Here is a 26,917-nt window from a genome sequence, read left to right as displayed (position 1 = left end):
AAATAATATCATCATTTCAAATTTAATTGCACAGCAATACATTCAGTCATGTCTGGCAACTTTGGAGATCACAGATTTCTTTGCAAACTGATAAGACTTTTAGATTTTAGATTAGACTTCATTAAATTTTATTAAACTAAGAGTTTTATGCATAGTAAATCTATTCAACAATTTACACCTAATTTTAACTATGAGACCTAAAAGGGATTGTTATTATGTGGTTCAGCTTTGGTGGAAAACATCTCGGTTACAGATGTAACCCTCGTTCCCTGAGCAGGGAACGGAGACATTCCGTCGGATGACAACGAATGGGGATTTCGCTTAGAAAGCCTATAAGCTTCGCTCAACAAAAACGAGCCAATGGCAAATAAATGCCATGGGTCTGTGGATTTTGCATAGCGTAACTCCCCTCACCTGTGAGTATAAAAGGAGGTAGCTGGCAGCAATATAGTTTCATCGCTGAGGAGCCAAGACTGAGGTCAGGCGATCCCTGCGGCACAGCAGAAAGTGGCAGGAAGATGGAACGTCTCCGTTCCCTACCCAGGGAACGAGGGTTACATCCGCAACCGAAACGTTCCCTTTTGTTGTTAGTCCGAGTTCTGTACCAATCAGCATCAGTTCCATTTTAGAGCCATTTAGCTTCAGGAAGTTGTTCTGCATCCATGTGCTGATCTCTGCTAGACAGCTATGCAAAGTTATTAATGAGAATTGAGCGTCCAGGTTTGTAGTGATGTAAATCTGTGTATCGTCCGCATAACAGTGATACCCAAGGTCATATTTATTGATGATCCGCCCAAATGGAAGCATGTAAATATGAATCATTCAGAAACAGATCAGAAACATCACAACCAGACTTCTTAGGGACTGGTGTAATGGCAGCTATTTTTAATTCTGGAGGAATGATTTCAGAACTTAATGATACATTTAGAATAGAAAGCATATGAGGGCAAATTGATGCAAAGCAATTCTTAATAACCGAGCAAGGAACCGGATTTAGGATACTGGTGGTTGTGTTCATGGACTAACTGGTGAATCAGCCCACTCATTGTCGTAATCATACTTTAGACTCTAATATCATACTCTAATATTATCACATGAAATAGATGTTGATGCCATTGAAATTCTGCAGCAGAGTGATGACCACTATCTCAGATCACTATCCAGTCTCATGTAAACTTCACTTAGCCAAAGCAGCAAAGCCGACTCCATGTTATAAATATGTTAGACCTATAACTTCTGCTACTAAAGATTGCTTTATCAATAATCTTCCTAATCAGTTTCATCATTTCAGCATCCCGGATAGCTTAGAAGAACTCGATATCGTGACAGAAACTTTTAACTCTCTCTTTTCCAACGCCGTGGTACACCGAGCACACTCTGGCCCTTAAGAGAGCAGCCAGAAAAATGGAGCGTATGTGGAAGAAAACTAAACTAGAGGTATTCCGTATTTCATGGAAGGAGAGCTCGATTGCATACAGAGAGGCCTTAAAAACTGCTAGGTCTACTTATTTTTCAAACCTATTAGAAGAAAATAAACATAATCCTAGGTATCTATTTGAAACAATGGCTAAACTAACGAAAAAGAAAGCTTCAAGCCCAGAAGTGTTCAAGCAACACAGCAGGAATGACTTTATGAATTTCTAAACTTATAAGATTGATAATATCAGGGACAAAATTATAACTATGCAACTGTCTACTACAGTATCGCATTAGGGGGTGCATTGCTGTCTCCCTGAGGAAAGATTTGGTTCATTTGATGCTAAAGGAGAGGAAGAATTTTGCAAACTCGTTAATTCATCTAAATCAAGAACTTGTATGCTAGACCCTATACCGACTAAACTACTGAAATAGATGCTTCCAGATGTCATAGATCCTCTTCTTAATATCATTAATTCCTCTTTGTTGCTAGGATACGTACCAAAAACTTTTAAGCTAACTATGATAAAACCGCTTGTTAAAAAAACGCAACTTGATCCTACAGAATTAGTTAATTACAGGCCAATCTCAAATCGACCTTTTCTGTCAAAGATACTGGAAAAAGCAGTATCCTCACAACTGTGTTCCTTTCTTGAAAGAAATGATATCTGCGAGGATTTTCAATCAGGATTTAGACCACATCATTGTACCAAGACAGCTCTCATTGGAGTCACAAATGATCTGCTCTTATCGTCCGATCGCGGTTGTATCTTTCTATTAGTGTTACTTGATCTTAGTGTTGCTTTTGACACAATTGGCCACAACATTCTTTTAAATAGACTAGAAAACTTTGATGGCATTTGTGGAACTGCATTTAGCATGGTTTAAATCATACTTATCTGACCGTTATGAGTTTGTAGCAGTAAATGAAGAGATGTCTTATCGATCGCAAGTTCAGTATGGCGTACCACAAGGCTCAGTACTAGGACCCCTGCTATTCACTCTGTACATGCTACCATTAGGAGATATCATTAGGATACATGGAATTAGCTTTCACTGTTATGCTGATGATACTCAGCTGTATATTTCTTTAAAACCTAACGAAACTTACCAATTCACAAAATTAATGGAATGCATAGCAGATATAAAAAATTAGATGACTAGTAATTTCCTACAACTAAATTCTGAAAAAACAGAGATTCTAATTATTGGACAAAAAACTTACACACATAACAGCCTAGAATACTGTCTAACACTTGATGGCTGCTCTGTTAAGTCTTCGTCATCGGTTAGGAACCTGGGTGTGCTCTTTGATATCATTCTCTCATCTGAAAGTCATGTGTCTAGTATCTGTAGAACCGCATTTTTCCATCTAAAAAATATATCTAAATTAGGCCATATGCTCTCATTGACAAATGCGGAACAATTAGTTCATGCGTTCAAGACATCAAGGCTAGATTATTGTAATGCTCTACTGGGTGGTTGCCCTAGTCCAAAACGCAGCAGCTCGAGTTCTTATCAGAACAAGGAAGAATGACCATATTTGCCCGGTTCTATCAGCAATCTATATTGCTGATTACTAATAAAGCACTAAATGGTTTAGCTCCGCAGTACTTGAGAGAGCTCTTAACGCATTATAGTCCTTCACATCTATTGCGATCTCAAAACTCCGGCCAGTTGATAATACCAAGAATATCAAAATCGACTGCTGGTGGTAGATTCTTTTCCTATTTAGCACCAAAACTCTGGAACAATCTTCCTAACATTGTCCGGGAAGCAGACACAATCTGTCAGTTCAAATCTAGACTAAAAACACATCTCTTTGGCCTAGCATACACTATAGATTTCCTAAATTCAAAATTAGGCTGCATAGTTTAGATCAGCCGGAACCGGGAACACATCCCGTAAATCCTAATGTACTTGGTACATCAAAAGAAGGATGCCGTCTACGCTAATATTAGTTTCTCTGTTTATCCCGAGGGACCCTCTATGGTGGACCTGCGCCTGGACCCATAACGACTCATCCTTAAGTGCCAGCCTCATCGACACGACAGCCATTGGCACTGATCCTCAACATCTCGTCTCCAAACCGGCGTGATTACTTCGACTTACAAACAGATGGAAATGGACAAATTATCTTAATGTTTCGATCCAATTTGTTTTGTAAACACTGTTCCTTCATTGGCCAGAGGAGAACTGGCCCCCGACTTAGGTTCTCCCAAGGTTTTTTTCTCCATTCAATCACCTGATGGAGTTTTGGTTTCTTGCCACTGTTGTCTTGGCTGTTGGCTTGCTTAGTTGGGGGCATTTTCAACAATATTATTGATCTGTGTTGTATTATTTTCATGTTATCACTGTGAAGCTGCTTTGATACAATCTGTATTGTAAAAAGTGCCATATAAAAAAAAATAATAAATGGGACAACCTTTGCTTGGAGAGAGCCTTTCCCTTCAGCTTCCCACCATTAGAGCTGGTCTGAGGTCCTGAGGTCCCGTTCTGTCTACATAGATGCGAAGAGCACATACTGGACAGAGCAGTACCAAGGCTGGGTCTGCCTCTACTAGAGGCAGTAACCCAGCCCGAGTTCCAGGCACGCTTCGTCAACCGAGAATGTGTGCAGGTCCCCTACCCTCTTGATGGAGGCCAATGCAATCAGAAGCACTGTCTTCATTGACAAGGAGTTAAAGGGTTAGTTCACCCAAAAATGAAAATTCTGTCAGTATTCACTCACCCTCATGTTGTTCCAACCCCGTTAGACCTTCGTTCATCTTCGGAACACAAATTAAGATATTTTTGATAAAATCTGAGAGATGGATCACTCCTGCATACTAGTCCATAGGCTTCTTGAGGAATTGAAACTTGCCGGCCTCGAAAAGTTATTAAAGACATGATTAAAATAGTCCAAGTGACTACAGTGGCTCAATCTTAACTTTATCAAGCGACGAGAATACTTTGTGCGCAAAAAAAAAAAAAAAGACTTTATTTCAACTATTCACTTCCTTCTCTATGCGCCTCTAGTCAGTTAACGTAGTGTGATAGCGTAGAGCTACGTCACACGTAGGCTCACTATTGACCGACGCTGGTCATGTGTGTGATGCGTGTGACGTGCAATAACAGAAGCTTAAGCTGTTAAACTAGTAACCTGATTCGAGGCAGAGAGAGAATTAAATGAATAGTTGAAATAAAGTTGTTATTTTTGTTGTTTTTTTGCACACAAAAAGTGTTCTCGTCATTTGATAAACTTAAGATTGAGCCACTGTAGTCACTTGGACTATTTTAACGATGTCTTTAATAACTTTTCGAGGCCAGCAAGTTTCAATTGCTCAAGAGCCTATGGACTTGATCCAGGAGTGATCCAGCTCTTGATTTCATCAAAAATATCTTAATTTGTGTTCCGAAGATGAACGAAGGTCTAACGGGGTTGGAATAACATGAGGGTGAGTGAATACTGACAGATTTTCATTTTTGGGTGAACTAACCCTTTAAGCTTGGCTGACTGCAAAGGCTCAAAGGTCTACAGGGCAGTTAAGACCACTGAGAGGTCCCAAGAGGGCACGAGAGGAGGGCAAGGAGGATTCAGTCTCTTCGCTCCTCTCAGGAACCTGACAATCAGGTTGTGCTTCCCTACAAACTTACCCAGGGGCGCAACTACCCAGTTTCAGAGGGGTTTACATTAACAATTTTAGCCCCTCCCCCCAATAAAAAAAAGCAAAAATAAATGTAAGTGTGCCATGTAATAAGTGAGTAGGAACAAATGAGAGCTAAAAGATAAAACAAGTGCAAAATTGTCGTTTATTAATACAATTAAACTATAGCTACTCCCTTGATGAACCCCCCCAAGAAAACTATAAGCTCCATTGGAACAGCAATACCAGTGTTTCTCACAGGATTTTAGGTAAAAGTGTGGTAGGTGGACCTCTGTTTCTCTAGGGGGGTTCGGGGGCATGCTCCCCCTTAAGAAAATGTTGTGTTCTGTAATGTTAAATTCAGCAGTCTGGTGGACTTTGAGAGTTCAAAATTAAAAGCGCCAACCCATATTCAGGGTGCAAATTAAACAAAGAAAAATTTGAACCTCTTTTAGTTAGTGTCTGTACATTACACTACTACATAATAAAAGTTATAATATTAATCCCATGAAAGTAATAGCCATAAAGGCTATTGTAAAACAAATGCACTGAAAAATAAAGGAAACTTTCACAATTAGTTTTGCACTAATTTCTATTACTTGAAAGATATAAGCGCATAATGACATGTTTCATGGGCCAGTGTGTCAGAAAAAAAACTAAAGCTGACTTTTTTTGACCAATGCATTACACCAGCACAGCGCCGCCAATTAAGCAAAAAACAAAACAAAAACAAACAAACAAATGGGCCGGCAATGTATGAGTTTTGTGGGCCGTTAAGACAAATAAATAAAAAAAAGGATGAGATGTATCGGCTGAAAAAGCACGTCGGCCCAGCGGGAATCTCCCGGTAGTCCCGATGGCCAACGAGATATAGATAGCCTACATGCCTGGACTTGCTCCTAGTCCTCCCTGACCATGCGCAGGGTCTGAACAAGAAGGCTCTCTGGGGAGAACGCATATTTGCGGCCAGCTGTGCGTCAGTACATACGTGCTGAGCGTGCCCTCGGTCAGGGAATACTACAGGGCGCAATGGGTCGAGTCGTGAGAGGCAAACAGATCCATCTCTGTGTCCCCGAACTGGTCCCAAATCAGCTGAACTGACTGGGGATGGAGTCGTCGCCATACTCCAGGGAGGGGCTGAAGCCGTGAGAGCTCGTTGGATGCACAGTTCAGGGCTCCGGGAATATAAATGGCATGAAGCGACCTCAGATGCTTCTCATTCCATATGAGGAGGTGGCGGGCGAGTTGAGACATATTGCAGGAACGCAGACCACCTTGACGGTTGATGTACGCTACAGTTGTGGGATTGTCTGAATGGACTAGTACATACTGAACCTTGAGAACGGCTCGGAAGTGGCGCAGGGCAAGCTGTACAGCCAGCAACTTGAGGCAATTGACGTGCCATAGGCAGGAGCCCATGGCAGAACGTTCATTGCACATGGCACCCCAGCCCGTGGTGGAGGCATCTGTCATTACGACAACATGGCTGGAAGCTCGAGGGGCACTCCAGCCCATAGGAAACTGAGGTTCGACCACAGGTGGAAGGTCTTACAGCAAGTCGGAGTAACTGGTACTCGGAGAGTGCTGTGTTGCCATGCCCACCTTGGGACTTGCAAAGCCAAAGCTGAAGCGGCCTCATATGAAGCAATCCGAGCAGTGTTGCCATGGCTGCAGATGCCATATGCCCAAGGAGCCTATGGCCTCCACTGAAAAAGTTTCAGTGGAACCGCATTCTTGCCCTCAAACTGTTTCAGGCAAGCCAACAGTGACTGCATGCTCTTGCTCCTAAGCTGCGCGGACATGGCTACCGAGTCGATTTCCATACCGAGACAAGAGATCCTCTTCACGGGGCAAAGTTTTGCTCTTCTCCCAGTTGACCCGAAGGCTCAGACAGGCTAAGTGCCGGAACACTAGGTCCCTGTGTTCGCAAACCTGATCTCGAGAGTGAGCTAGGATCAGCCAGTCGTCGAGCTAGTTCAGGATGCGAACAGGGCTGCCTCGACGACCTTCTTAAAGGTCTTTGTCGAGGAAGAATGTAGACATGGAAGAAGGCATCCTTCAGGTTGATCGCTGCAAACCTGGGGCCGCACACATTCGAAACTGCGTTTGGCGGTGAGCATCTTGAACAGCAACCTGTGAAGGGTTCACACACGCAGGTCTAGGATTGGCCCTAACCCACCGGTTTTCTTGGGGACAATGAAGTACGGGCTATAGAAGCCGGACTTCATTTCGGCTGGAGGGACAGTCTCGATCGCACCCTTCGCCAGCAGGGTAGCAATCTCTGCTCTCATGATAGGGGCATTACCACCGACCAATGTGGAGCGGACTCCCCTCAAGCTGGGAGGAGACTAGGGCTGGGTATCGATTCACATTTCAATTTCGATTCGATTTCGATTCGCAAGCTCTCAGTTCGATGCGATTTCGATTTTCGATTCTCGATTCCTGATTTGATTCTCGATTCAACTATAATGAAGATGTAATAAAAATCCTATATTTATAATTTATAAAAGAACAGAACAGTCGCACAGCTTGATCAAACAGTATCATGTTATTTTATGTTTAAGATAGATAAATATATAAATATTTAGACATTTTTTACATTGATCTTACCTAAATGTTAATGTATTTTTTTTGTTAAGAGTTTATGTATGGATGCTTGATTTCAATCTTTGAATTAAATTGAAAAAAGTAGCACAAATAAATACAATAGAATAAAGACAAAAATTAAGAGACATTTTGGGGTAGTTTTTTGGGTATGTCAGATATACTACAGAAACTGAATAAAGTAATCCAATGTAAAATAACACTGGATAGTCTTTTTAGTCCAGACTGAATTAAATACAAAGGCTATTAATTCTGATTGCTTACAATTAATACTATATTCTGTTGTTATGACAACAGAATTAATGACTGACACAAATGGCTGCGTTCACTTTAAGAACTAGTGTGCGAATCCATTACTGTTTCATTAACTTTCTGTCACACGCGTTTAATTCTAATTTAAGACATTACCGACTGTCTTTACGAGGTTACTCACCAAGACCAGAGTTTTGACATAATGTTGCGTGTTTTAACTGTTAAAGCGATATAATCCAGGGATAAAATTTTTGTTTCTGGCGAGCTGTTTGTGAGGCGGATTTAGGCTGAGCACGCAGTGAAAGAAATCTCTGAGAGTGCGCGAGCACGGGATGGTTTAACATTGCTTGAGCAAATAAATGATAAATGTTAGTTACGATCATAGGTCACGATGCAATGCTGGCCCGATTGTGCAAGTGAATATTCCGTCGTGTCCCGACTCCTAAACGCGTGTGTGTATCGACAGCTGCAGCGCTTAGCGCTTGCCTAGTGCAGAGAGACGAGAAGATGCAGCACCGCGTCCGCGAGCCCTTTATATGGAAAAAATCGATTCGTGGCCGTTGAGAATCGATTTTGAATCGACCACATTTTAAAAAACGATTAATCGAAAAATCTATTTTTTTGCCCAGCCCTAGAGGAGACCGCGTGAACTGAATCGCATAGCCGAGCCTGATCGTTCGAGCGACCCAGCAGGACAGTTGGGGAAGCTCTAGCCAGGCTTCCAAAAACTGTACCTGCGGGGACATACGGACCACAGAATTCCCACCGAAGGTGCAGTGAAGCAGAATGATTGGCCGGTGTGGGGGCACAGTCATTGATGCCTGCCCAGTGTGGGGGCACAGTCATTGACCATTGGTCATTGACCATTGGACCACAGTCATTGACCATTGGACTCATTGACCACAGTCATTGAGTCATTGGTGTCTCTCCTGGACCACGGCTGTGGACATCACCAGACCCAGAGAGCGCGCAGTCACCTTCGTTGTCCGGAGGGCAAGGTCAGTGCCGGCACACAGCTCATCGAAGAGCCCTGGGTCTGTCCTGCCCTTGTGCATGTCCTTAAGTATCTGGGCCTGGTAAACCTGCAGAATAGCCATGGCATGCAGTGAAGCGGCTGCTTGGCCCGCAGCTCTGTCGGTCTTTGCCACAAGCGTAGATGACAACCTACAGGCTTTGGACGGGTGCTTAGGCTGACTACGTGAGGAAGCACTCTGCGGACACAATTGCATCGCAACAGAGCATTCCAGCGGTGGGAGCCCAGTGTACCCTTGGGCAGCGGCTCCGTCGAGGGAGGAAAGGAGGATGAGACCAGCAAGTGGTCACGGGAAGACATGACAGTCTTCCGGGACTTTGTGATCTCATCATGCACCTCCGGAAAGAAAGGTATTGGGGTTGGCCGCGGGCGTGAACCAGCGGCCGTGCCCAAAAACCAGCTGTGTCCAGCTGCCCGGGAAAGCATGGCAGTCATCTCGGGGTCGGACTCGACGAACAACTGCACACCCGAAGGAGGCAGTGCCGCCGAATCCTTACTCGACGAATCCTGCTCACCTTGTGATGCCGCGACAGACATTGCATCATCCTCTGGCAATCACTGCACAGACAGCAGGAAGCACGAACTCGCTGGGAAATCGCTGTCACACCAACACGAGTCTTTCGAAGAGGCTGACAGTCTCTGTAGAGAAGTGCTTGGGGAACGAAGAGTGAACTTGTCACCAAAGCGAAAAAATCCCTGATTTGCATTCAGCGTCCTCCTTAAATAGCCACAGGTGAGCGGAGTTACACTATGCAAATTCCACAGACCGATGGCATTTCTTTTGCCAATGGATCATTTTATATTGATTGAAGCTGATAGGCTTTCTAAGCGAAAATCCCATTCATCGTAATCAGACGGAATTTGGAGTGACAATGAAAGGGAACTACTGTTTTGATTAATCTCCCCTTGTGTATGTGCTGCTCCAAATGTGAAGTTTATTTTGCCTTTGACTTGTGTATTTTGTAAGTAGTTTTTAAGTAGTTCCCCCTCTTTGTTTTCTGATTGGTTAATACTTCTTGTAAATTGAAAACATTTGTATATTCTCTTTCCCCTACGAGAGTTTTGTATGTTACTTTCTTGTCAATAAAAAAAACAAACTCTTGACCGTTGACTGTGAGTGAAGTCTCTTCCCAACACAAACACACCCCATAGCATAATCCCACCCTTGACACTGATTGAGAGGTTTCCATGAGGCATTGGAAATGGAAATACTAAGGGATTTAATATTCCCTTGAGAATTTGAAAAGGCAGACGTGGTAATTGAAATTGCTATTTAAATATGACAGGGCCAAAACTCGTAAGATATGGGAAACACAGTTGCAAACGGAGTTTGCTTTTCCATTTGAAATTTGGCAGTCAGTGTGCGTTCGCTTAAATGGAAATGCAAACGGTAATGCACGATTTGTAATTGCATTTGGATTGTGTCACATTTTATGCGTTCACAAATTGATAACGCAATTGCAAATACAATTTAATAATTTCATTCCATAGGTTGCACTGTTCCCAAATTGTTGTGGTGTGGTCAATGTGAGGTGACAATAACATATACCGTGATTGATGTCAATATACCAAAGCATTAAAGAGTTACAGTCTCAGAATCAGCTTGAATCATGCCATCAATCATAAAGCTTTTATTAACTTTTTGCCAGCATCATTTCACAGTGATCATAGCCAATTTTGGTGAAAATTGGACCAGTGGTCTAGGAGCAGTTTGAAAAAGTAGGTTTTCAAATAAATTCATAACAGTGGACTGAAAGTTCTACTGACTATGGCATAATTAGTATCCTTGTTCTCTATTAAGACCAGTTTTATTAAAATAGGCAAAATTAATGAAAAAAATATTAGCTCATTCTTTTTTTTTTTCATCGCAAAGTAGCACTCTTGTTTTCCAGTTCCTTCCAGGCATGGTGCAGATGACACATACTGAGTTCCGTAACTATACACTAATAAAGTTAATAAAATAAAGCATTTATCATTCGAAAAGATATGTTGCACTGAAACAAAAGAGAGTTTTATACATTTTGGGCAAGACTTTTCAGTGCTTGGACCTCAAAACAAAACGTCTCGGTTACATATGTAACCCTGGTTCCCTGAATAAGTAATGAGATGCTGCATCAGTAGCTGGTGATATGGGTATACCCCCCAGGTGTCAACTGTCTGAAGCCCATGTCTTAACGAAAATAGATAAAAAGCTAGAAAAACTGCCAACATCTGCATGCAATTAATCTGCCTTGTTTACCTTTCCAGACTCCACAATAGTCTCCCTGAGTTTTGACCCACCACTGACATGGTCTTATTTGAAACAGGCCCAGTGAAGCAGCTGCTGTGAAAATCAAGAGTCTGTGAATCAAACACTGTTCTCCCACTTTATTCTGGAATCATTCAGATAGGTGCAGCAGAAATGGCAGTAGAACACTCTTCCAGGGATTCATCCTCAAGCCCACACCTCACAAATGATTGAGGCCAGTCTCAATGCTGACATACCAAATCCTCCGACTGCACTTGAATCAGCAAGATTAGAATCAGAATCAGCATCTCAGCATCTCTAGAATCAGCATCTCTATGCTGAACTACCGTTGAGGTAGTTCAGCATAGAGATGCCCTGGAGCTGCAATGCTTCTGTTTAAGCATCCTGAATCTGCACTTCTGCATAGTGCACAAGGTAGGCCGCAATGTCTATGAAGGAGCTGAAAATGGTGAGAGATAGGCAGCTCTCAGTTCATCATGAGTGAATTCAACCACAGAAATATGGTTGACATGATCAGGTGAGAGAGAGAGTCTGCTTATTCTCCATTTCACACAGCTTACCACATGTATCCTTGCTCATGGGGACATGGCGGTACATATTTCCTAATTTACATTGTGTTTCACCACGAGGAAACGAGATCGACTCAAGTTGGTTGCTGAAGCACGAAAACGCAAAGAGAAAACAAAAACTTTTATTACATACTAGATAAATTGCTTCCTGAAGAATTTGAATTATGAGGAGTAATGGTGCCTTATGGAGCACAGGTGATGCAGTGCCTCAATTATTTCTATATGGGCTTCAGATGGGCTTCTGACGCAGCATTGAGTGAACCTATCAAAAAGGAACCTTATTTATTATTTTATGAAGGTTATGATATTTATAAAGGCTTATAAGTAAACTTAGCATTGAGGTCAATACAGTCTTATTTGATTTCACAGAACCTTGCATGAGTGAATAAAAAACCATAACACTTCAAAGCCGAAATGTGTCAAGGCTACTGTAAATTTCTACTGTGCCTACTGTAAATTTCTAAGTGCCATGCTAATATCATCTACAGTATAAAACTGATATTGTATAACTAAATGTAATCAAAGACTCTTTATATGACCTATTTATATATATATATCCTGCTTATTACACACAGTATTGCATTGACACATTCCATGACATTAAAGACTGAACTTAATGGCACAGTCTCAGTCTATGAAAAAGGCAGGTGAAATCATGAATCATGCAAGAGACAAAGCCAGAATACAGAGCCATTTGAAAGCAAGAAAGCAAGAGCCTGTTGTCAATGGACTTACCATGTATTTCTTGCTGGAGTATAATAAATATCTTCACTTGTCAATAAATTAAAAGCAAAGAATGACTTTTTTGGCTTTTATGATTATGGGATGGTAAAATGTCATGATAGTAATGAAACTGAATTATGACATACAAATAATTAAATACAGATGCAGGAAAAAGTATGTGAACCCTTTGGCTTTACCTGAACTTTGGCATAATTTGGCAATTTTGAGCTGATGTGAGCCACAACAATAGGGGTTATGCGCAACTTAACTTCTGTATTCTGTAAAACAGATCATATTGCTTCAGGTCTTTTGTATGTGCTACGTGACAAAAATTGCTGTTTTACTCAAGATAACTTAAAAGGAGCGAGCAAAGATGAGCATAACCAATGTCACTCACATATGGAGAAGTTTTTTTAATTTTCCTTCTTCACACTAAAGTTTAGATATTTAAATAGAATAAAACAGCATTTTTTTTTTTACATTTACATTTATTCATTTAGCAGACGCTTTTATCCAAGGCGACTTACAAATGAGAACAATAGAAGCAGTTAAACTAACAGTAGGACACTAAACGTAAGTGCTACAACCCCTCTGTTTAATTTAACACAGTTTTTTTTAAGAATAGAATAGAAGAGAAAAGGAAAGGAAAAGTGTTAGTATTACTGGATCAAGTGCTGTCGAAAATGATACGTCATGGTTTCTTGAAAGTGGCTACTGACTCAGTAGCTCAGCTCAGCTCAGTAGCTCTTGCAGGAGCCTGATGGAACATCACTGCTGCCGGAGTGGAGAACATTTTCCTAGAGAAACTAAACTCCTGTGAGAGAGGGGACAATGCTGCTGTGGCAGTGTAGAAAATTAACCAGAGAAATTGAGCTCCTGTGGGACATCACTGCTGCGGCAGTGGAGGAAATTTTGCAAGAGAACTGAACTGAAGGAGCAGGGATATAACACTGCAGCGGCAGTGAAGGTAAGATCAGCAAGAGAAAATTAGCTCCTGTGGAAGCAGAAGGGAGCAGAAGGGACTGCTACAACAGTGGAGCAGGTTAGCCAGAGGAACTGAGCTCATGCGGGAGCGGGGAGATGACACTGCTGTGGCCCTGAAGGCAAGGTTAGCCAGAGAGGGAGCTCCTGCAGGAGCAGAGGAGATAAAACCTTTGCAGCAGTGCAAGACACTTTGGAACTGAAGTAGATTTTCACTATTTTAGCGGATTGATGGTGTTAATTGAGGTGGATTTGGTGAGCTTATAGGTTTGAGTAAGAGAACAAGCTGGAGCTGAAGAATTTTTCTGATAAGGATTTGGTGGTATGGGCATCTGTATTGCAGAGAAGAGGGAAAATAATTATCCAGCAATTGTTTATCTAGATTATCTGGGCAGAGGAGTTAGAAGTGGGAAGCCCCAGGGCAATTTGTTTGCGGAGACAGCCTCATGCTTGGGTTGGTCCCTGGGGCTTAGGTTGTAAAGGGCAAGGTAAAGGAAGAGGAAGGTTGGGGTGGAAAATCGGCCATCTGGGCCTGCACCACTAGCGGAATGGTTGGAACTGTAGGCCAAGGACAAAAAAGACTGACGACTTGGCCTGAGCTGCTAGTGCTAATGGAATTTATTCAATTGTGTTCAACAATCACTAAACTTTTGCCATAAAAACATACCTTTTCCATACTTATCCAAACCTGGAAATTACTCAAATAAAAATTCCATACTTTTCAAAAATGCATAGCAACCCTCATACAGTTTATTTTCATCAGTTATCTGTCTATGGGTTGTAACATTACTTGCCAATTTCTGTTAGTTCTAAATCAGATACATATTACATTTATTTGAATGCATTAGTGAGAATGATTGCATGTATGAATTTGTCCTACCAGTCTGTGTGGAGACTCTTTACCAATAGTGAAGATAAGGTTTTAATTTACTTCAAAAACAGAAATACATATGCTATATACAGTAATTTTCAGTTCCCTTTCGTAGTCACTTCGAGTTACGTCAGAAGTGACGGAGAATGGGGGTTTCGCATAGAAAGCCAATCCTCTTAGAGTATTTAACAACGAGCCAATGGCATGAAAATGCCTTGGGGCTGCGGAATTTGCATAGCGTAACTCCTCAAGCCATTCTCACTGATTCAAGACTCTTCGAGACGAGCGTCCTCTTCAGTGTTGGTGTGACGGCGGTACCCAGCGAGACTCTGCATTGCCTGCGATCTGAGCAGTGGTCTGCCAGACTTTGCGCTTCTCCCTGGTCGCCTCAGCGCTGAAAGAGTGAATTTCCTCCTCTCTAGTGAAAGAGCTGCACGAGGCACGTCTTTTTAAAGACGATTCGCCCGTGTTCTTCTGGGTGCGGTCGATTCATGTCATTTTCTGATGGTCACGATCGCTGCTTTGTGTGCCTGGGCTTTCAGCATTCAGTAGCAGCGCTCGTGGATGACTCATGTTCCTTCTGTGGGAACATGAGCATCTCTACACTGTGATCTAGACTCAATGATCTGATATAGTGAGAGTCCCCGTGTCCGCTACTCGTTCTGCTTCTTTTTCTAGAAGCTCTTCGACTCGCGGACAGGGTGATAAGACGGTGATTGTGTGGCACAACCCCCGACGCGAGTCCTCAGGCCACACCCACCGCTCCAGTGTTAGAGCCAGCGAGCGCTGTATCGCTTCAGGCGTCTGCCTCTTCGCAGGTACCGTCGGTTTCGTTCGGCGCTCCAGAGGATGATGCGATGTCAATCGCAGCATCAGAAGGTGGGCTTGACTCCTCGGGAAGTGAGGATGCGGCTGCGTTGCCTCCCTCGGGAGCGTCAACGTCGCCATGTCTGATCCCGCGATGATGGCCATGCTATCTCGGGCCACCGTGAGTATCGGGTGGGAGTGGAACTCCGCCCTGTCCCGAGCTCTCGCGGCTGGATAATTGGTTTTTGGGTAACGCTGCCGTCTCACGGCCACAGCCAACCCCAATTTCCTTTTTCCCCGAGTTGCATGCGGAACTGACACGCACTCGGTGGGCCCCTGGGTCCTCCCGAGAGCGTGCTTCAGTTTCCCCCGCCTTTCCTCCCCTCGACGGTGCGCTTGCCGTGGGTGTGTTGGGGTTCCCCCGGTGGAGCGCTCTGTTGCGATGCAACTGTGTCCGCAGCGCACGTCCTTCCACGGTGCTCCCGCGCACCCGTCCAAAGCCTGTAGGTTCTCGTCGTCTATAGGTTCTCGTCGTCCTGTAGGTTCGGACCCATCTGCTCGGTGTCCCCCTCTCCCAGGTTGGCCTCTTCGGCGGTGCGGTCGAGGACTTCGCCCAGCAGTTATCGACCGCCCAGGAGCAGACGGAGGCGATTATTGCCCCGACGGCCAGCTGCTGCCTCCACCCAGCCGTCGGTTCAGACGCCTCCGCCTGCTCGCCGCCGAGGACGCCCCCTGCGGCTCCCTTCCCTCCCACGCAGTCCCAGCAGCAGCCTTCAGCCGGATCGCGTCGCGGAGGAGGCCGCAGGTGAGCGTCACAGCCCCCTCAGGCCGCGTGCCCCGCTAACGCCAGGCAAAGCGATGTCCCTGAGAAGGGCTGCTCAGTGATGGTGTCAGGGTTTTCACAGGAGGCGGTAGCAGGGCCCGTCATTCCCCCGGTGGAGGGCTGGGGGAGAATCTTTTGTTCCCAGCTCCTCGCTGCTCACCACCGAGTGGGCAGCACCCTGTGTTGGTTGAGGAAAGACTTGACACTGTCACTGAGCACACAGACAGGAATGAGTGCGCTCAACGTCCCGGTGTGTTGACCCTCTCATTCCTCTCTGTCTCTGAGGGTGCGGAAGGGAGCATGTGTCGTCCCTCGACTACGCCACTCCCCTCCCCCTCTAACGGCAGACCCCCAGCAGAACAGACCCCCGTGGAACGTGCGTCCTTCCCTGGTCTCTTCTGTCGGGGAGCGGGGTTCGACTGTGCATCCGTGCGCGGTAACTCCTGTGCGCATGCCAGTCTCCCCGCCTCGCTGGCCCTCAGGGGGGACGTCTGTGGTTCGTATGACCCCGCTGGTGCAGTTCCTGGGGGCTTGGCTAGAGCTCCCCGGCCTGTCCCGCTGGGTCATCAGAACGATCAGATTCGGCTACGCGATTCAGTTCGCATGGTCTCCTCCCCGTTTCAGGGGAGTTCGCTCCACGATGGTCGGTGGCTATGCCCCGGTCATGAGAGCGGAGATTGCGACCCTGCTGGCGAAGGGTGCAATCGAGACGGTCCCTCCAGCCGAGATGAGGTCCGGGTTTTACAGCCCCTACTTCATTGTCCCCAAGAAGACCGGTGGGTTACGACCGATCCTGGATCTGCGCATTTTGAACCGTACTCTCCATCGACTACCGTTCAAAATGCTCACAGCCAAACGCATTTTCGAATGCGTTCGGCTTCAGGATTGGTTTGCAGCGATCGACCTGAAAGACGCGTACTTTCATGTCTCCATTTTGCCTCGACACAGACTGTTTCTTCGGTTTGCTTTCGAGGGCCAGGCATATCAGTACGCGGTTCTCCCATTCGGGTTAGCTCTGTCCCCTCGCGTCTTCACGAAAATCGTCGAGGCAGCCCTTGTTCCCCTTCGCGAACAGGGGGTTCGCATCCTGAACTATCTCGACGACTGGCTGATACTGGCACACTCTCGAGAACAGGTTTGCGAACACAGAGACCTGGTGCTTCGGCACCTAGCCCGTCTGGGCCTTCGGGTCAACTGGGAAAAGAGCAAACTTTGCCCCGTGCAGAGGATCTCTTTTCTCGGCAGGGATCTCTTTTCTCTGCATTCTCGCCATGTCCGCGCAGCTCACGAACGAGCGCGCGCACTTACTGCTGACTTGTCTTCGACAGTTCGAGGGCAAGAGTGCGGTTCCACTGAAACTGTTTCAGAGGCTCCTGGGGCATATGGCATCCGTGGCAACGCCGCTCGGTTTGCTTCATATGAGACCGCTTCAGCTGTGGCTTCGCGATCGAGTCCCGAGGTGGGCATGGCATCGCGGCTCGCTCCGAGTTCCAGTGACTCCAGCGTGCCGCCGAACCTTCTTCCCGTGGTCGAACCTCAGCTTTTTACGGGCAGGTGTCTCTCTTCAGTGAGTTTCCAGGCATCTCGTTGTCTCCACGGATGCATCTACCACGGGTTGGGGTGCCATGTGCAATGGGTATGCAGCTGCGGGTTCCTGGACAGGACCCCAGCGCCTCATGCACATCAATTGCCTCGAGCTGCTAGCAGTACGCCTGGCCCTGCACCGCTTTCGAGCACTGCTCAGGGGTCAACACGTACTTGTCCGTTCAGACAACACCACTGCAGTAGCGTACATCAACCACCAGGGGGGTCTACGCTCACGCCGGTTGTCGCAGCTCGCCCGCCACCTCTTGCTATGGAGTCAGAAGCACCAGAGGTCCCTTCGTGCAGTGTACATTCCAGGAGACCAGAACCTGGCAGGCGACGAGCTGTCACGGGTCCGCCCTATCTCCGGCGAATGGCGACTCCATGCCCAGACGGTCCAGCTGATTTGGGACTAGTTCGGGGAGGCACAGATAGATCTGTTCGCCTCTTGGGACTCATCCCACTGCGCCCAGTTTTATTCCCTGACCGAGGGTACGCTCGGCACAGATGCACTGGCGCAGAGCTGGCCGCAGGGCCCACGCAAGTATGCGTTTCCCCCAGTGAGCCTTCTTTCACGGGTGTTGTGCAAGATCAAGGAGGACGACGAGCAGGTCTTGCTGGTAGCCCCCTATTGGCCCACCAAGACGTGGTTCTCCGAACTCAGGCTCCTCGCGACAGCACCTCCTTGGCCTATTCCTCTGAGGTCTCACTCAGAGACGGAGCATCCTGTGGCACCCTCGTCCCGGTCTTGGAGGCTACGCGTGTGGCTCCTGGACAGGACGAGGCAGGTTGAGTTCGCTGCCACTTGCGGTGGCGGCAACCATCACTTCCGCTAGAGCGTCGTCCACGAGACACCTCTATGCGTTGAAGTGGAACCTCTTCGTCAACTGGTGCTCTTCTCACGGAGAAGACCCCCGGAGATGTTCGATCGTTGTTGTGCTTTCCTTCCTGCAAGAAGGGTTGGAGCCCAGGCTGTCGCCCTCCACCCTTAAGGTTTACGTCGCGGCCATTGCCGCATCTCATGACGCAGTATAAGGTAAGTCCATCGGAAAGCACGACCTGGTCATCAGGTTCCTGAGGGGAGCGAGGAGGCTTAATCCGCCTCCCTCCCCTCGTGCCCTCTGGGGTCCTCTCAGTAGATCTAAGTGCTCTGCAGAGGTCTCCCCTGGAGCCTTTGCAATCTGTAGAGTTTTGGTCCTGTCCTATGTAGACAGCACTCCTGGTTGCATTGGCCTCCATCAAGACGGTAGGGGACCTGCACGCATTCTCCGTTGACGAAGCGTGCCTGGAGTTCGGGCCGGCTTACTCTCACGTGATCCTGAGACCCCAGCCTGGATAAGTGCCCAAGGTTCCCACCACTCCCTTCCGGGACCAGGTGGGGAACCTGCAAGCGCTGCCCCTGGAGGAGGCAGACCCAGCCTTGGCACTGCTCTGTCCGGTACGTGCTCTCCGCACCTACGTTGACAGAACGCGGTGTTTCAGGACCTCAGACCAGCTCTTAGTCTGTCATGGGGGGAGCCAGAAGGGAAGGGCTCTCTCAAAGCAACGGCTGTCTCACTAGTGGACGCCATTGCTTTGTCTTACCAGCAGCAAGGCCGTCCGTGCCCCCTTGGTGTGACGGCCCACTTCACTCGGAGCGTGGCCTCCTCTTGGGCTCTAACGCATGGCGCCTCGCTAACAGACATTGCAGAGCTGCAGGCTGGGCGACACCAAACACCTTCGCGAGATTCTATAATCTGCGAATTGAGTCGGTGTCCTCTCACGTACTCGCTTCCGCCAGTACTGGACCTGCTTAGGTGTCTTTGCTTGCTCGCCATTCCACTCCTCGGATTGGATAAGTGCGATATTCCTCAGTAGTTTTCCGTTGAAGCCTTGAGTCCTCCAGCACCGACAATGCGAGCACCACTGCTGTTGCTCTGGATGCCGGCTAGGTGCCTCCATGTGCACGGTTCCCTATGGTAACTGTCTCATGTGTATTATCCACTGTAAGCCTCTCTGAGCATGTGTCTTCCCTTGGCAAGCCATCTGCCAACCCTGGAGTTAAATTCTAGTAGCCACCTGCGGTTGGTGCTCCAGTGATCTCCATATGTGTTCCTATGCGGCCATATGTGTATTTATAAGTCCTCCTTCGGTAGGCATCTGGTAGCATGTCCCTCCCGGGATATATTTCCCAGTGTATCTTGGTATTCCTGTGTCAAAGTAGGATCCCTGGTTAAGCTATGTTCAGGGGTCCAGACTTTCGCAGGGCACTGGAAGACAGCTTGAAGATGGCGTGATGGTACTGACCCCCATTCTCCGTCACTTCTGACGTAACTCAAAGTGACTACGAAAGGGAACATCTCAGTTACAGATGTAACCCTCGTTCCCTGAGTAGGGAACGGAGACGTTACGTCTCCCTGCCACTTCTGCTGTACCGCTGGGTAGACGCCGGAGTTCAGTCTTGGCTCCTCAGCGAAGACATACTGCGGTTGCGTTCACTCCCTCCTTTTATACCCACAGGGTGGGGCGGAGTTACGCTATGCAAATTCCGCAGCCCCAAGGCATTTTCATGCCATTGGCTCGTTGTTAAATACTCGAAGAGGATTGGCTTTCTATAAGAAACCCCCATTCTCCGTCACTTCTGACGTAACATCTCCGTTCCCTACTCAGGGAACGAGGGTTACATCCGTAAAGGAGACGTTTCTAAGCAATTTGTTAATAAATTGCAGGACAGCGTTGACAATAAGTTCTTAATGATTCTGTGAGTGACTCTGGTGCAATCTGTACGTAATGTGTTAGCTACGCGTTTAAGCTAAATGGAAGCAGCGCGTTAGTTTAGAATGGCAAATCACTTTAAACACACAAAAAGTTTAAAACGAGCATTCCCCTGATCAAAATTGAGTATGCATAATCTTGCATAAAGATTTGAGCTGTGCACTTGCAAGGTTGAGGCGATGGGGTTGAGAGTGTGAGCTGGTCAGGACTGAATCTGCACCACGGCCCTGGCTTACTGAAGGCCTGCTGTGGTGGCCTGATGCTGAAGGAAGGCCCGTTCCTTCGCGGGAAGAGGAAGGCATTGCCCAAGATGCAAGCTTGGTGCTTGACTGGCCTTATTGTCCATTTCTCTATGGTACGAATGATTGGGATAGAGAAAAACCCAGAAGGAGATCGCAAATGTTTGCTCGCGGTTGTGAAGGTACAGTAGGCCTCTGCATTCTGGGATCCATTTTTTTAGCTTGACGCCCACGAGATAACTCCAGTGGTTTTCGTTAAAGATTTCTCAAGGACGAAAGATTCTTCATCGGACGGGAAGAGCTCGATTTGAGAAACTGCTCACTGCATAACAAATGGGTAGAGCTTAAAGGTAGCTCCTCCTTGCTAGAGCTCCAGCGAGGAGGAGTGAGTGTAAGTTGGGTCTAATGGGTGGAGCTAGAATATCTAACCACACCCTAACCCTACCCACAACTCTGTGCTTCCACCCCCTTGGAGCTCCAGAGAGGAGGAGCTGGACTAATCCCACCCCATTGGAGCTCCTTACAGGAGGAGCTTGCTGTCATTTGCGGGGCCAAATGCTGAAAACTGTTGAGGAGCATAGGTGAATTTCATATTTCATATTCACATTTTACATGTATGTTTGTCTTTTATTTTGGCTTAGCTGAAGCTCAGATTCAATTATGTGATTAATGACAATTTATGTAGAAAGTTAAAGAGTTCATATACTTTTTTCTGCATCTATAAATATTGCTATATTCCTTTTGAACCAGAAAATTAAATCTAAGATCTTAACACTGATCTGCAACTCCATGGCCCACATTATGTCTATATGAAGGCCTCTTTCCCTGAGATACTTTGTAAATGTCCATTGACATCAGATCTAGTCAATAAGAGAGCGAAAGGTTCATTCCCTGTTTCAGAACATCTATGTCACAATCACCTTTTCTCCTCTTTCCCCTACATCGCCCTTGTCTCCCTTTAAGCCTGGTAACCCCTGCAAAAATACAACTTCAAGTAATTACAAATGCTTGGAGGCTCATCGGTTCAGGGGTAAAGAAGTTCACTGAATGTGTTTAGATCTACTAGAGGGCAGAACGGTTGCAGGAAGTGACCCAGAAAACAAAGGACATGAGTCAACACACAAGCAGAACATTAAGATTGATAACTCACATCCACTCCAGGTGTTCCAGCAGCTCCCTTCAAAAAACAAGGAAGAAAAAGAAACAAAAAATTATTAATATTCTCTGGAACGAAAATAGTGAATAATGTGAGCATTATTGAATTGCCAAATAATTATCAATGTTTTTTTTTTTTAATTAAACATTAAAAAAAAATCTTTGAGTACTTACAGGTAACCCATATGGCCCTCTGGGTCCAGGATCACCAACATCACCCTTCTCACCCTGTGACATTGAACAACAGCTTTTATATAAACGATATGTTGTATCGTATTCATAGTTTCTATCCTTATTTTTGTAATTGCACACAATTATCCAGCTAAGACAGCAACAAAAACAGCAACAAACATAAATAAAACAAAATAAAATAACATACTCCATCTCCCTTCGGACCTGCTGGACCAGGAGCCCCGATTGGTCCATCCATACCCTATAAATAAGAAAGTGTATGAGGTTTTGAATCTGGTTTTATAAAAAAAACTTGGGTAACACTTTAGATAACAGCCCGAACTACATAATAAAATCATAATCAAATTTACAGTGTAATTTTTGGTAATTATAATGTTGTAACGGTTGAAATGTTACATGAGTTTTTAGTCTGTACTTTCTGACTTATCAGGAAAGTTACCTGGGTCAAGTAGTACCTCTAATTGCCATGTGAGGGCACTAGTGAGTGGTGGCTACTAGATATAAGCCTGATAACCATTGAAGAAGTCAGTTCAGTTTGGTAGAGGGAAACCGCATGGTTCTTCTTGTTTGCTACCTGCTTTACCCATTTGAAGTCCTGGTTTGAGAACTCAATGAGTTTATGCTCAAATGTGAGTATATAATAACTGCAAATCTCTGGATGTAATTGTAATGGAAAAATGTCTGATGTTAGCTGTTTTGTTTTCTTTTGTAGAAAGGACTTTTTATGATTAGACACTTATCACCATAGTGTCAACCCACTCTTGTTGTTTTGCATCGTTTGGCTGATCTATTTCATGTCTACTGGAAGAGAGATGTTGGAAGCTGGATTTCAGTACGTTGTAGCAAAGGCACCAACTTTTCAATCTTCACCTCTTACTTATACTGGATAATTGGATAATATCATTGCGTCGATCTCAAAAATCCACTGGGTCATACTCATCCATTCACCATCCTCATTTCAACTCCTCCAAAGGCTGGACACTGACGATAAGTTGTCTATATGGTGGTTTGATTTACAAAGAGACAAAGACTGTTGGTTTCTTTATATTGTTTATTGTTGGGGCAATTATAGGCACGTGTGAAATAAAATAGAAAAATTTATATTTGTTGAGTGAAGTGGTTTTATTTCAGTACCAGTCGAAATTCTGTTGAACCTCCTCAGAGTAACACCAGAGAAAGAAAGAGAGGTGTTACAATGTACCTATAAAGTACTTGCATATAAGTATTAGGGAACAATATGTAAAGTTTTGGAAATAAAGTGGTAACAACCAGGAGAATTAAAAATATATTGGTAACACTTTACAATAAGGTTCATTAGATAACATTAGTTAATGCATTAACTAACACGAAATAACCATGAGCAATACATTTGTTACAGTATTTAATCATCTTTGTTAATGTTAGTTAATAAAAATCTAGCTGTTCATTGTTTGTTCATGTTAGTCCACAGTGCATTAACTAATGTTAACAAATACAACCTTTGATTTTAATAACGTATTAGTAAATGTTGAAATTAATATTAACTAAGACTAATATATGCTATAAAAGTGTTGTTCCAAAAATGGTGCAGGGCAAGGAATACTGCCAGTGCTCGAATTGAGGGGGGGGCTGGGGGGATCCGGGACCCCCCATAAGGTATTAGGGACCCCCCTAATTCTATTTTTTACTTCTTATGGGGGGTCCCTAATACCTTATGGGGGGTCCCGGATCCCCCCAGCCCCTTATCCCCGGGTCCCTCAGATATTTTTATTTTAGTAAAAAATAATAATAACAAATCTGATTAAATGCATGCAATGGATACGGTAAATTTCGTGAATTGATTATTTACAATATTTTTTTTTAAGTTGGCTAGTTGCCATGTCGGTTTAAAATGTAAACGTCCGCCCCACATCTAAAGAGTGCTGTGCGCATGACATCGTTGACTGACAGGACTGTTTGATTGGCGCCGCTCCGTTGAAGCTAATTTTAACTTTTAAAAAATGGAGAAAGATAAACCTCCACTCGAGGTCAGGAAGAGAAAGCTTCTTACCGACTTTTTTGAGGGGTAATTGTCTCTCTTTATATATCTTTCTACTTTATATCTACCCACACCATCGGGGCTTCTGTACTCCTTGCGTAAATTGGAAACATTTAGGCTAAGTTACTTTTTTTCCCATTATTAATGGGCTATATGCACGCATAAGTTCCGCATTTGACGCAAGGATGCTCGTCTATTTCCGGTTGTGTAGATTAAAGCGGAGGAAAACAGGAGAAAACGGGATTATGGCAGAGTCTTTAATAATTACTGTCCTCCCGTCTTTGAAACGAAACGTACATACGTTTAGATGTAATTTTATATACAGTTATGTTTATTTGATATAATTTTAAAAAGAAGCATAAACACAACGAGGGATGTCTGTTTTATCTGTTTTTGTGACTAACGTTTCATTAGTATAACCATGGAGTATAAAATTCAATATAAATTCTCGCTATTGCATTGGACTCTATGATCGGCGGAAGTTATCGAGCATCCCTAATGCTTCACCGGAAATACCGCTGTGCATAGAGCCCATAGCCCTGGTTCTACGGGAGTGCTATCTCGACAGTTTTTCCGCGAAGGGAGCGATCGTTGTGTGCTTTCTAATTTCCATTCAGAATTTATATAAAACTTGTTTTTCATGCTGCCAGGATCGGCCACGTAAACACAAAGTTTTGGGAATTACATACGCATTTATGCGGGATTCACTCTTAAAATAGCAATAATTGACATCGATTGGCATGGCATTGTTTGTTTCTGAATAAAGCAGGCTTTTTCACTGAAATCATGGTCGTTGAATAGTTGCTGACCTACTGAGTGCCTTTCCGCCACCTACTCATGGGCGTAGGAGCCATTATACGATTTCAAAATCTAAGTTTTGCCCCCCCCCCACTATTTCCCAATATAAGATTTTGTCTCTGCCAATTTTGGAGTCTCCCAATTAATCCATTCTGCAACTTTTAAATACATAATTCAATTTTTAAAAACTCCAGCTGCTGTCAGTCGACCATGATCGCGGCATCGCGCACTGCTCGCGCATGCGCATCTAGGTGACACGGATAAATGTACGCAATATGTTCCTGGGAGATCTGTAGTTGCACGTAGGGATGGGTACCGAAACCCGGTATTAAACGGGCCCCGGTACTGAATTTTGAAAGACCGCTGTATCGATAAGCTCGGACGTTATCGGTTCTGCTGTCGGTACTGGAGAATTATTTATCATTCCTATAAAGACGTTATCTTGAACATGTTTATATCGCCAGCCTTTTCTATATACAGTATAAACTGTATTTTAATTAAACCATTTGTCTGTGATGCAAATTTGAAATTCGCAGTTCAGAAGAGAGAGAGAGCGATCTCTCACGCAAAGCCACAGCACGCGCAACACGACAGCCCTTGCTTAATGAGTGACAATGAGGACAGAACTAAACATTCAACGTGGTTACACTTTAGATGTGGGATATTATTCTAATGTATTTTGTATTTCGGCTTCCAAAGATTATAAAAAGAAGATATTTGAGATAAAACCGTTAAAAATCAAGACGCATGATCTGTCCAGCTTCGTCCTTTAGCCTACTTCACAGCACTGCGGAGCGCTGTCAGTTCTTCCTAAAACCCAAACGTACCGTCAGAATCAGCACGATCGGCGATTGTTGAAAAATGCTGTCTTCTACTGTTGCAAGATCAAAAAATGGCTATTAAAAACACAAAAGCCTGCGCAAGAGATGCTGTTCACAAGGCGGTGCGCGCTCCGAAACGGACTGCAACGAGACAAGAAAAGTAGCCTATACTTGGGCTTTGTGCGTCCTTAACTATCAAATATACATACAAATGTCAAAATGACCAGCTCTGAGATTCACTTAAACACAGTTTATTCACTTAAACACAATTATGTCTTAAATGGACGTAAATAATAGGGAGAAAATGATGGTGCTTCAGTTACCTATTAGATTTGCTCTCGGTCTTAAAGGGGCAGCAGTCTAATAGCCTAAACGTGCTGACGATTCAGCCATTAATGCAAATCAAACAACAAAAGGGAAAGAAAATCACTCACAGCTTTTGAATGAGTAACTTTAGATTTAATAAGCATTAATCTATCTATGATAAACTATACAGTGCTATTTTATATTTGATTACTAAATTAGGTTTCTTTTCAGACAGAAACAATTACCTCAAGGGATATGTTAGTACACCTTCCTGAAATTAAAGCACTTTGTATATAATTTGTATCTTTCATTAATTGTATTCTTGTGTTTGTACTTGTTTTTTTTCTTATGTGTCCTTTTTGTATATAAAACAAAAAAAGCCTGCACATTGCTGCATAACAAAAATATATTTTTCTTCGTTTTGCTTTTTCTATTTTACATTTCAAAATATAGAGTTTAATTATGTTCTTAATTCTTAAAAAAAAAAAAAAAAAAAAAAAAAACACCAAAAAGAACCGATAAGAATACCGTTAAAGTACCGGATCGATAAGCGGTATCGGTAAGAGTAGTAATACCGATAAAACCTTAACGATACCCATCCCTAGTTGCACGGGATGTGGAAGCGCGCAAAAGTTCCAAAAATTAGGGCTGGGTAATAAATATCGATTACTCGATATTAATCGATTCTCATTTTTACGAACCGATATCGATTCTTAAGTCTCAAGAATCGATTAGTCATCCTGTTTCATTTGAATGAATGGGACATTGTATCGCGGCTGCGCGCATTCAAAAAATCGCAATAATCTTTGTCCTTTGTTACCATTGATATGAAACAAAGTCTCAATTTTCAAATTACGTCCATTTTCTTTAGAAATTCAAAAACATAGAGTTTTGGCGCTGTGGCGTGAGATCGCTCTGGCGCAGCTCTAGAGAAGCAGCAGCATTGATCTCTCTTCCGGGTTAATAATACCAGTCACAGCGCGAAATAAACATGGAGCATCTGAAAGTGTGTTAAAAGATAGAGTACAACTTATCGAAATGCGTATCATGTCACATTCATTCGCTCAATCAGCGTTTCAACCGTGGAAAGACGTCAGT

General features: G+C 44.4%; 1 protein-coding gene across 1 annotated transcript in view; it reads right to left on the bottom strand.

Moving 5' to 3' along the window:
• The window catches only part of col25a1 (collagen type XXV alpha 1 chain), a 483,837-nt gene that overhangs the window by 8,387 nt on the left and 448,533 nt on the right, over positions 1 to 26,917 (bottom strand). The window contains exons 28-31 of the mRNA XM_089129575.1: positions 22,065 to 22,118; positions 21,860 to 21,913; positions 21,681 to 21,707; positions 21,451 to 21,504 (exon numbers count right to left, since the gene is read on the bottom strand). Of these exons, the coding sequence (XP_088985701.1) occupies positions 21,451 to 21,504; positions 21,681 to 21,707; positions 21,860 to 21,913; positions 22,065 to 22,118 (189 nt within the window). The remainder of the gene's footprint in view (positions 1 to 21,450; positions 21,505 to 21,680; positions 21,708 to 21,859; positions 21,914 to 22,064; positions 22,119 to 26,917) is intronic.

The sequence above is a fragment of the Pimephales promelas genome, chromosome 1 (genome assembly GCF_988280905.1).
Source record: "Pimephales promelas chromosome 1, fPimPro1.hap1.1, whole genome shotgun sequence".
Taxonomy (NCBI): domain Eukaryota; kingdom Metazoa; phylum Chordata; class Actinopteri; order Cypriniformes; family Leuciscidae; genus Pimephales; species Pimephales promelas.
The sequence above is the reverse complement of the archived record's forward strand: the minus strand, read 5'-3'. Positions and strand labels throughout refer to the sequence as shown.